This window comes from Agelaius tricolor, unplaced genomic scaffold (assembly GCF_023055355.1).
Source record: "Agelaius tricolor isolate 1412-34295 unplaced genomic scaffold, bAgeTri1.0.p SCAF_17, whole genome shotgun sequence".
NCBI lineage: Eukaryota > Metazoa > Chordata > Aves > Passeriformes > Icteridae > Agelaius > Agelaius tricolor.
The window spans coordinates 1,657,712-1,669,848 of record NW_027269277.1 but is presented as its reverse complement, the minus strand read 5'-3'; the positions used below and the strand labels follow the sequence as shown (position 1 = coordinate 1,669,848).

General features: G+C 42.7%; 1 protein-coding gene across 3 annotated transcripts in view; it reads left to right on the top strand.

Annotated features, from left to right (window-relative positions):
- DIAPH2 (diaphanous related formin 2) overlaps positions 1 to 6,750 on the top strand; it is a 172,128-nt gene extending 165,378 nt beyond the window's left edge. For all 3 annotated transcript variants that reach the window (XM_071442165.1, XM_071442164.1, XM_071442163.1), the window contains one exon: positions 2,174 to 6,750. In XM_071442165.1, the coding sequence (XP_071298266.1) occupies positions 2,174 to 2,238 (65 nt within the window). In that variant the 3' untranslated portion in view covers positions 2,239 to 6,750. The remainder of the gene's footprint in view (positions 1 to 2,173) is intronic.
- The last annotated feature ends 5,387 nt before the right edge of the window (positions 6,751 to 12,137 follow it).

The window sequence follows — 12,137 nt, the reverse complement described above, 5'->3', positions numbered from 1 at the left end:
TCTGTTCTCTGTCCAGGAACAGATCACAGAGATGACTTCTTTGTCTCCTTTAATTGCCTGTCCCTGTCTGGCTCTGCTGGGTTAGAGCAGGGCCTGGCCTGGAGAGGGCTCTGGAGGTCACCTTGGCCACCTGTGCCCAGCCTGGAGTTTGTGCAGGGGAATGGATGGAAGATGTCTGAGCATGGAGCCCCCAGCCTGTCCTGGGGCAGGGAGCAGTGCCCTTCAGAGCCAGGAGGAGATTCCTGCTGGTCACCTGTGCCCTGTCCTGCTGGTCACTGTGCCCTGTCAGGAGGAGGTTCCTGCTGGTCAGTGCCCTGTCAGGAGGAGATTCCTGCTGGCCATTTGTGCCCTGTCAGGAGGAGGTTCCTGCTGGTCACTGTGCCCTGTCCTGCTGGTCACCTGTGCCCTGTCAGGAGGAGGTCCCTGCTGGTCACCTGTGCCCTGTCAGGAGGAGGTTCCTGCTGGTCACTGTGCCCTGTCAGGAGGAGGTTCCTGATGTCACCTGTGCCCTGTCAGGAGGAGTTCCCTGCTGGTCACCTGTGCCCTGTACTGTGCCTGTGGCCAGCTGGACACCCTGGGCCGAGCCTGGCTGCAGCCCCTTGGCACCATCCCCTCAGGTGCTCACAGCCCCTGCTGGATCCCAGGGTGCTCTCCCTGCTCCTGCCTGTCCCCTGTCCCTCAGGTTCACCCAGCCCCAGCTCACAGACCGTGTGTGTGTCCCCAGGGGTGTTGGGGACCTGGCTCTGTGCCCAGCCCTAGCGTGGCACTGCCAGGGGCACAGGCCGGGCAGGCAGAGGGAGCTGAGCCTGTGGGAAGGGCTGAGTGCCTGCAGTGTGCCTGCCAGGAGTTTTGCTTCTGAAGGGACTTTGATGTCTTAGGATTTGAGTTTTTTATATTTTTCATGTATTTGTGACCCTGCAGCTCTTCAGTGTGTAACTCTAAACTCCATGTCCAGTGGGAGCTGCTGCTCTCCCACGTTGGGCAGACACAGCAATTCCTCTCCAGGCTGGGAACCAAGGACCTCAGTGCCTCAGGGCCTGAGATGGAAACAAAAATGGGTTTGGGGGAGCAAACTTGGGGTCAATGACTTCATCAGCTGAAGCTGGAATTGGAACATTAACCCCCAATATGCAAATGGACCAAACTTATCAAAGTGTGCAAACCTGTGACCCACCATCCATTTTTGGGGGTAGCCCCTGGAGGGCTTCATCTGCCCCAAATGTACCTGAAGGCCCCTCAATAAATGTAACTGCTTTTTATTCCCTTGATTCTGTTTTTAGGTAGCCCCAAAAGGCATCAACCTCTTTATGATATTCCAGACCTGTGTAAAAGTCCCAGCCCCTCTTTTGGGACAGAAATGGTGCAGAGCAGCACCTGAGTGAGACAGGGGAGAAAAGGTCAAAGGGAAGCAGCCACCAAAAAAAAAGGAAAAAAAAAGAAAAAATGTTTATGGCAGGAACTCATTGTCAAAAAGAAAGATGCAAACCTGCAGAACACTGAGTGGGGGTTAATCTCCTGCCCCTTTTTGTGTGTGTGTGTATTCATGGCTTTAAAATTTTATTGTAAAGGCATTTAGGAGCGTGGCTGGTACTTGGTGATTGTTTTCCTGTGATAGAGACATATTTATTATTCATTGCAATAATTGCTGGGTAATATTTTATACTGAAAGTTGTTCACGTTGCACAATCAGGAAATGCTTAGGAAGTGGCTGATTTAACTGGTCTATTTTTAACTCTGTGCCAAATTACAGTGAGAGGTGTTTGGGCTTTTGGGCTTGGAGCATCTAGCAGGTTTTCACTGGTCAGTGTGTTCTCATGAAACTGGAAATGTCTTTTTCCAGAGATTCTCTGCATAAATTATTTCTAAAATTTGAAAGATTTTTACCCAGAATTGTATTTATTATGCGCTGTTTCCAAGGGGACCGTGTTTCAGGATTCTACCAATGCTTTTATCACCCAGCTTCTCTGATCAAGAAAGTAATTTATTGCTGATTGCAGAACTCTTGAACTCAGTCTGGCAGCTGCAGTGTGAAACTTCTCTGATCCAGTCTCCTAGTTACTTATTTACATATCATTCAGAATGATTTCCAGGGCTGTTTGAAAACCTCTTGACATTGCATTATCCGTGTTTCAAATCTTGTGGTGATTTGTTTTTTTCTCTCTTTTTGTTGCAGATAACAAACGAGTGACTTTGGAAAGGTCTCGTTCTCGACACAACGGAGCAATTGCAGCTGTATGATTCTTCTGATGCCAAAGAATTAATGAATTGTTTTATTTACAATGAAATGGATGTGCTTTGGGAAGAGTTTATCATCCAAATTGGCAATGATCATAAAGGAATACTGGTATTGATTAAATGAGGTGGTGTAAGAATATGTAATTTTAAAGCAGTTGCTAAAAAATCCACATACTGTATCTTATTGCCCCAACTACCAAGATCTGTAAACAGTGTTAAACAGTAGGGTATATATCTTATTTTCTTATGTTCTTTCTTTTTTTTTTTCACCCCTTTTTGTTTAAGCTGGCAACTCACATGAAAGGAGTTGGGGATTTCTAGGTTATGTTTTATATGGGTAAGAAAATACACTTCTGTTGAAAAAGTACAGCTGTGGATTCCATTTGCAGTTCTGATTTGAACATGAAAGGAAAAATAATAAAATTGTATGTTAATAAATTCAGAGATGAGCTGGTCTACATTATCAGAATCTTTTTTGTAACCATAAAAAAGCAACACATAGCCCCAGTCAGGTTGCTGAAAACCTTATCTCAGTGTAAAGCCTGGTGGATTCAGCTGCCAGTGGGATACACCACATATCTACACCTCTGCTGATATGATGAGGTGTAGTTACTTATCACTGCTAAAAAGGAAAAAAAAAATTAAATCAAACAGAGCATAGGATTTTTCCAAAATTATATCAAGGGCAGAATATGTTTTTAACTGTATCTAAGGAGGGATTTTTCTAATTGTGCACTTATATATTCTTTATAAAGCTATTTGGGGGAAAGTGTGATTGTCCTATTTTGATGATGCTAAAATGCCTGTGTGTAGGTTTTTAGAGACGAGCTACACAATGAAGTTTTTCAGAACTGCCTCTGAGTTTTTCCTCTGTTTCTCAGGTAAAATACCTAGGGGGGTCTCCACTGGTGGATTTTAGTGCTGAGTTCAGCAGCTACCAACACATTTCCTGCCTGGAGCACTGCCTAGCAGTGGCCAAGGCTGATTTTTGGGAAGCTCCTCCCGTTGCCCTTTGTGGCCAGGCCCTTGCACTGCAGTTCCTCAGGCCAGCAGCTGCCACTGTTTGTCCTGGCACTCCTGGGGAAATCCAATCCTCCCTCCCTGGCCCCTGTGTCCCCAGGGCAGCTGCCCCCTCCCGAGGGAGCGCTGCCCACCTGGAGGGGATGGAGGATTTGAGGTGGAATTCCAGTGGAACTACTGCATAAGTTGCTGAGCTATGATGTTTGTAAAGAATCAGGATGCTCTGCAGCAGCTGGCACTTGTTCTCAGATTATTAATGCTTATCACTGATTGATGAAATTTTATTGTGGATGCTTTTATTGCCTGGGATTGTGGGGAAATTGGGGTTTTTTAGTGTCTGTAAAGGCTGTTTGGAAGGTGAGGTGTCAGTGGTTGCTGTGCACAAACTCCTTGCTCTGGAGGGCCTTTGCTCCTGGGGCAGTGGATCTTTGCACTACTGCTTGAGCCAAGCATCTTTGTACAGTAGATTCTTTTTGCTTCTCTGCTGAGATCCTCTTGAAACTATTGGACTAGTTTGGGATAAATTCCCACAATGATGAACTGCATCACTGTAAGAAAAGATACAGCTCCTTTTCAATCTAGTATTGAATTGTAATTTTTTTTTTTTTCAAAGACTACAGGGGGTTTGCCCATAGGTCTAAACATAGGAATACCACTAAAGCCTAGTGAAATGCTTGCTGTCAACTAAATACTCTCCCTAAACTGTTGGGGGGCTTTAGGAACAAACTGAAGAGCTGATTGGTTCTTCAGGAAAAACAAAAAAAAAAAGGAAAAAAAAAAGCATGCAACAGGATTTTGTCTCCTTGTTTATCAGTAAGAGCTAAAAAGAATTAAAGATTTCTATCCTGTTTTGTGCAAGGTCAACATCAGCCTTGTACTGAAGCCCTGCTTCTTGAAATGGAACTATTAAATTTACACTTATAAAAATGTGCTTAATGTACAAAGCCAGTTTAAAGGATTAGGTTCATAATGTCTATAAAAATCAATAGTGTCTTAGAATTCAGATTTTGAAATTAGCATTTTGCTGGGATTTACAAGTATTGGTATAATCTTTCTATGTAAAAACTCAAAAGCTCTCCACAGAATCTTTATACGATAGCAGTACTTATTAGTGCACAAGTTTTTCATTTCCATGGGTTATGTTTTTTTTTTTTTTTGAAAGCTCTGTGAAAGCTGGCTACAGATTTTCAAGAACCAAATCTTAGGAAAAAAAGGCAAATCCAAAATAACAACATCATCTGATGCTTCTATTTTACTACTATTTTTTTCATATTTGAAACATTTATATAATTTAATGGACATATCTGTTAGAACGAAAGTGTCTTTCAAAGGAAAACTAGTTTAGAAGATAATTTATGTAAATATAGGGTGCTCGTATTTATGAAGTCTAAAATATTTTCTGAAATTGATGCTGGTCACTTTGTCTTTTGATAGTTTTTCAGTCTATATTAAATTGCAGATATTTTTAATGTTTTTATTATTGATCTAATTTTCAGAGGTGTCACATGTTTATCTAGAAGTGTAGAAGAGTAGCACCTTTTTCAGAAATGCACTTGCCTTATTTTCTAATTTAAAAAAAAAATGAAATATATCAGTTAAATTATATTTGTATTCAAAGTAATCCCAGAATGAAAATCACTGGAGGGTTCATACATAAATTTCTTGCTAATTATGTTTCACTCTCTGTCCTCTGAGACATGACGTTAACAATATACCAGCACATCTGTTTGCATTCACATTTTACCAGTTACAAGTTCTGAGAGAGTTTTTTGGTTTTTTGGTTTTTTTTTTTTAATGATGTTACTTACACTGTTTACATTTCTTAGTTTATTTAAGAGGAAGATAATTTTACCTTTGCGGTGAATCGAACCCAACCTCCGAATGTCATGGGAATGCAAAGTTTCGGTCGTGTACAAATGTTCCAGGTCTGTGCTGAGCTCCTGGCTGTGCAGCTCAGAGGTGGGAGGCACTGGGCTCCTCCTGCTCCAGTTTGATGCAGTTTGCTGAGAGCACAAGTGCAACCTGCTCTGTCCTGTGCGTTTGTGTGGCACCCGGGGATCCATCCCGGCACACCCCTGATGTTCGTGTAAATCTGATTATTTGGCTAAAACCAAAAGGGGAGCAGTGCCTCAGAGGGCACTGGCAAACAGGAGCGTTGTCCCTTGTTCTGGTTTCAGCTGAATATGAGCAGTGTGATCTGAAATGATCTGTTCTTCTTGAGAAGCGAGATACAAGAGCGTTCCCACAGTTCCCTTCTGTAATATGCAAATAATCATGAATATCTGTATATTTTTGCATTTTTGTGTGTGGTATATGTACTACCTCAGACAAATGCTGTAAAAAAACCGTAATATTTCCATGGTTTCTATCCAAGCCACAATTCATTAGTAACCTACTTTAAATTCATCCCACAACACACCAAACTCTGAGAATCTGGCTGAGTTTTAGGTTTGGCTCTGGAAATCCTCCTATAGCTTTTGTTAAGGAAACTTTGCAGCCTTCAGCTTTCACATCCCTCAGGCAAACCCTGCTTTGATGGGTGACTTCAGCCCTTCCTGCCCTGAGAATGATCGAGCTGGTGAATATTTCAAACAGGTAATAGTTCTGTGGGAGCAAACTTCCCTGTGTGTGTAAATTGCTTTTTTTTTCCATTCAGCAAAGGCTTGGCTGAGTTCTACTTTGCTGTTTGCCTTCCAAGTGCTGCAAGGTCGGGCAGGACAAGTGCTGAGCAGTGTCCAGCCCACCTCTGATGTGCCATACTGTATTTGCAAGTTTAAACTCATTTTGAAATAAGTCTTGTGAGAAACCTCTCCCCCTGCGGTGTCCCCGCACACGCCCGCGCATGCACACGAAATGTAAATAAAAAATAATTCTTAAAAAAAGAGATTAATCCAAGCAGACGCAGCCAAATGCCTCAGCTTCAGGTGTCTCCAGGTCTCCCAGTGCTGCTTTTTGTGCCCCAGGGAGGGAGTTGTGTGAGCCTGTGCATCCTGCAGTCCTGCAAGCACCCTCTGGTGCCACGGGGAGCGTGGGCAAGGAGAGGGATTTGTCCTTGGAGTGCTTTTAGCACTGTTTGAGGTGATACATATGCCACAGAATGTGAACAATAACCTATCACACTTCAGTCAATCTGCTACCATGCACCATTTGATTTCCCTTTTGGAAGTCATAGGACTCCTGATGCCAAAAAAAAAAAAAAAAAAGATCAAAAAAAAAAGAAATAAAAAGGTGACAAAACTCATGCATTTCTATTTTTTAAACAGCTCTGTGTTTGTATGTAATGTTTAAAATAGGAATTTGATGAAATCACAGCCTGGCCATTGTTAATCCATGTATTCTGAAAACTGTAATAAAGATATACATACCATGATTCTGGTAGATGCACCAATGTTTTACTTGATTATCATGATTATTTCCTGTTGAGTACCATCACCTCAAAGCCTGGGTTTGCTGTATAAAATTGTCATGCTGAAATTACATTCCATTTTAGCCTACTGTCGTTTTGTGGATTTCTGTCTTTTTTTTTCTCTGAGGTGTTAATTCCATTTGACTTGAATTTGGGGAACCAGGTGCCTTTTCCAGTGAAGGAGGTCTTTAGAAACCAAATAACCCAAAAAAGTATATAATTTTAAAAAAACCCAAATTAAATCATGGTGATACCATTTAATTTTTACAAAAATAACAATAAAAGGGAATCAATTAACAAATCCCATGGGTCCATATTTATTTGAAGAGGCTGGATTTCAGTATCGAATTTCTAAGCAGACAAATAGTCAGACAGCTATTGCTGATGTTTTCCAAATTATTTAATTCATTCCCAGAATGGTCTTATCAGAACAGAAACCTGACAGACTCTTCCCTTCAAAACTGTTAATGATGTTACCAGAACAGACTGAACTGCACTACAGTATGGAGAGATTTGAATTTTACTCAAAATTCTAATTGGATATAACCCTAATGAATATGAGCAGCCATGTTGATACAACTCTCCTTAAGTAACTTTTTATATGTGGAAAAGATGTGCCCAGGGATGGTCAAAGGCACCATAAATATAGATGTGTGTGTATATATATATATAAAACATTCCCCCAAACCTTCTGCAAATGCCCACACAAATATTAAATTTTATATAAGCTTTGATTCTTGAAGCATTATTAATTGTGGGGTTTTTTTGATAATGCTAACATCAATGTATGGGTTTAGTAAAATTGTCTTTGCTTTCTTTAGCAGCCTGTGCATGCTGATAGAGAATTTGTTGCTTTATGACATTGATGTTTTCTCATAATTACCTGCAAGCAGCTAATTCCCTGCCTTTAAATACCCATAATGTGAAACTTAAAAGTTCAATTCATTGTGGTTAAAAATTATTTCATAAATACTTTTTCACAAAACCGGGCACGGGTTCTGCTTGGGAGAAAACATTTCCAGGTATCTCCAAGTCCCTGTGAATTTCCCCAGGCCCAATGGAAGCGTCTTTTGAACCACCCCCATTATATTTGCACAACAGGCAGTGAGAAATCTGCAGTCATCCACAACAGCAAAACTTGATTATTACTTTATTATGGCAGTCCTGCTCAATGGGGTATTTAAAGCCCACGCTGGTAGAAAAGAGCTCTCTCCAGTTGGGCAGAGTGGGAGACAAGCATCTGACTTCTGAATGGGGAGGGATCAACAAAGGCAGGAAGAGGGGTGGTGATAATCCCCTGTCAGTCTGGGCTCTCAGTCATGCTGGCAAAAATAACCCGAGGAGCTTCCTGATTTACACATTGGGAAATGTTGGAAAGCAGCACTTGGAATAGCACATAATGCCAGAAAGGACAGGAAGAAACAACGAGGGAGAACAAAACACACCCAAAACCATGTCAGAAAGTGATTTGTGCAAGGTGGTGTTTGACCAAGAAACAAAAACACAGGAAGGCCTCCGAGAGAAAAGCAGAGGTGGCCCAGGGAGGGGAGGGAGCAGGCCCAGGGCATTTCCCTGCTGGCTTTGAGCACCAGCACCAGGTGCTGCTCAGGCCCAAGTTCCAGTGCCACCATCCTGGGCCATGAGGTGATGCTGCTGCACAGCCCCGAGGTGCTGGGAGGGCAAAGGGCTTCACTCCCCCCTCAGCCCCTTCCAGACATCCAACCTGCACTTTGGAAACACTGACAAAATCCAGGGCAAACTTTCCCTGCAAAATTCAGACCAAAGTCCCCATCCCTAAAGTGGAATGTTCTCTTCAGAGATCACTGAGGAAGTGCCATAAGCTCAGAAAACAAGCTTCTCCAATGCAATACTTTACAATATAGGATGTTTCTCAACTATAAGGTGGAATTAGATGCCTAATTTTTAAATGTCTGGAATCAGAAGAAGCTGCTTTGCCCCTGCAATAGTTCTGCATTTATTGCAAGGCTTGCATACCTGCTGAAGTGAGGGGCTCAGTGCTCTTTGCACTTGGAGTTTTTCCAGAATGTGATAGCCATAAACTGGAGTAGACACAATTCACAAGAGGGGACAAGAGCATAACTCTAAATAATTCAGCAGAAACTATTCCAGGTGCTTCTGGGGGCTTTTTGCATTTATCATTGTATTTTCTTCCTAAATAATTTCATTTTGGTAATCTGACTTGTACAGCAGAGGCCATTTAGAGAAGCATTAAATCACAGGTGGAATAATCCCTTTTACACAAAAGAACAATTTAAAAAGGACAAACTTCATTTCTCTGGGTTTCAGTGGGCTCTACCAGGGAAGTGCTGTCTTTTGCCACTCAGTTGTGTTTGCCTTGAGCTCACTATGTGTTTTGCCCTGTAAAATCTGAATATTCCAGATTCCTGGGTTTGGCAAAGGACTGACACAGTAGATAAAAGATCTCTTGATCTGTTTCCCTGTGTGGCTCAGCAAGGGATTCAGGCTTCCAGCCATTTATCTGTGAGCCACACAGGCTCCAGTCTGGGGGTCAGGCTTAGCACTGGGAGGCAAAATTTAAAACACAAAATTTAAAACACCAAATGCAAAGCAGAGAGAACCTGGAGGGCAACAGAAATGCATCTGTCTGACACCAGCTCTGATGTCTTGGTCTGGTTGGACTGTTGGAAAATTTTGGCCTCTCAAGAAAGCCTATTTATGCATATTATTAAGATATCAGATAGAAAAGTTATGCCAGGTTTAATTGTAGGTACTGCAAACTGCTGGGATTATTCAGTACTCAGGTTTTTGCTGTTGCTCACTAATTTCCCCATTATTGGCTTTCAGCTGGAGCCAGAGTGATGAACACTTGCAGTGAGGAGATGTGCATTGATCAGGGAGGTGGGAACTGAAGGAGATGAGCAGGGGAAGCCTTTAATGTAAATTCTTCTGTAAAGCAAAACTATATTTCTGCATGGAGTTCCTTGTATAATCAAGGAAGCAAATTATATAAAACAGATCTTTGATCATGAAGATGTTTTCCATGCAAAGTATGCTGCTTTTCCCACATTAATATCCTGTTTGCTCCTAATGAAGGCAGAGCCTGCAATTTTTGTTACAATCCAGTACCAACACAGTCATCATTTTCTTTCATTTTGATTTTCATCACATTTCTTTCATGGGGGATCAGTTGCAGGTGCCTGAGTGTGGAAAGGAGCAGGTGTGAAAGATCAGGCACAATCTGATGGCTGATTTAAACCACGACGTTTCTGTTGAAGCCCAGATTTTTTCCACCTGTGAAGCCAATTCTCCTTTCACTGTGTGCTTTGTCTCAGTTGGTTTGTGTCTCTCCACACCATTCCAGGGGCTGAAAATTGGAGTTCCCAGTGAACACCTGCATTTTCCAACTGGAGAATCAAGGAATGTCCAATAGAGCAGGTGGGAGCATTTTCTAAAGACACAATGTGCAAGGCTTCATGGGGAGGCCCTTTCTGTGCACCTAGGTGGGGAAAAACTCTGGGTTAGATTCTTCCAAGGCAAAGCCCTGAGGATTTCCCTGAGGGGGAAGGATTCACAGGATCCCACAACACAAAATTCAGCAAACTGAAGCAGGGAGAGCAGATCCTCCCAGTTCTCCTGGCAGTCACTTCACTCCCACAGGCAGGATTCACCCGAGCAGGCCCTGTGGGCCAGGATGTGCTCTTAGAACATCCTGCACTTGTTTCTGCTGCTTGGAAAAATGGGTTTTACTGAGCTACCCACCTGAGCAAGGCTCCCACTGCTGGATTCTCACCCTGTGCTGCTCCTCTGCAATGTGTTCTTCTCTTCCCCACTCTGCAGAATCCTTTGGTGAGTGTGGGCTGGTTACAGTGGGGACAAACAGCTCCATCTCTTGAGGAGGCAGCATTGACCAGGGGATGGGCTGCCAGAAGTGCCATTGGTTTATTGGTGCAGCGTGCTGGGAAATGGAATACTGAGCCCTGAAGGAGGATTTTTCCTTAGTGCAGGGTAAATGTGTGTGGGGAAAGAGGGCACCTGTGCTGCTGTGTCAGGGAGCAGTGACCAGCGCTGCATCCCTCCCTGCAAGGCTGAGGGGAGCAGAGGTTTGTGTTCTGCTTGTCCTGGTGAATGTAAATGCATCAATCTGTGCCCACCCAGCAGCCTGGGATGGCAATAATTGTTCCGGCCCCAGTTCATTTGAACAGTGGTGGAATTAAAATCCAATCTGTTGACTGTTGGTTTCCTGTCCCCCAGAGGAGGCAGCCCCCTGCCAGAAAACCTCCTGAGAAAGGAGGGAATGAATCTCATTCTGCAGCTGGCAGAGTGGAATTTATCTAAATCATCTCTGGGCTCAGCCTAAAGCTGGGCCCGGCCTTCCTGCAAGACAGCAGCAGCAACCCCCAGCACAGGGGCTGATTAAAAACTCTCCACATTGCTGGTAGCTGGATGCAATTTAGAATATGAGTTGCTATACTGAGATGCTGAAAACTGTAAACAGTATTTGCATTTTGTTATGAATGTTTTGCATAACTTTAAGGATGTTTTCTTTATCCCCAAGTGGGGCTGGTTTGAGCCCATAATGCGCTGTGAAGTTCCAGGAACAGAAAAATTTGTTGAGCTCAAACAGGCCAGTATCACAGCAGACGTAAGAGTGTTCAAGCAAGGAGTGTTTTGCATCCAAAATGTGTATATATTTGCATTTTTGATGCAAAAAGCCACTTCATCGGCACTGCAAATGGAGCCCATAACTGAGGCAGTGCAGAATCCTATGAAATTGAAAAGCTGTGTGGAATTTCTGAAAAACAAAGTCTGTTTTGCACAGCTTTAACTATAGCTAATATTTAAACCAATTTAGTCATCAGTGAACTAACATGGCAGGAGCACTCTGAGCTTCTTTATCACTGTAAGTTTCTCATGTTCCTAGCTCTGTGCAGTTGCTTTTTTTTAAAACAGTTTTTAATTAAACTTTATCCTATTTAATTGCTAGGAAAAGAAAAAAAAAAGTGCAGAAAGATTGGGATCTGAATTCTAAACATCCTCATTTCAGGTGTGTTGGTTTTAGTTCTCAGTTTTAAGGGAGCTGCACTGGGAGAATCTCAGCACAAGATTCCTCTGGAAAGCCAGAATTGAAGTTTTTCATGGCAGCCACAGCTGAGGTGCCTGTTCTAGAGCTGGCTTTGGGATTGCACTCTGTGATCATTGCCCCAAGCTCATTAACAATTACTGAATTTTATTCCCAGAATCCTGACTTTTGAAAACACTGTTTTATCAGTTATTTAACACAGGCTGAGTTCTGTTTTCTGGTGTTTGGGAGTCCCCATAAACTGGTCCTCTGAGCTGGGTTCTACCTGGCAAAGGGAGTGGCCTCCATCCATCCCAAGGCAGCTTTTAATCCAGTTAATTGTCACTGTCAGCTGTTAATTCTCATGCACTAATAAGGTATAATATCATTTATTTCTCATGCAATCCTTCTTGCTCCTTGTTGATTGGCTTTTAT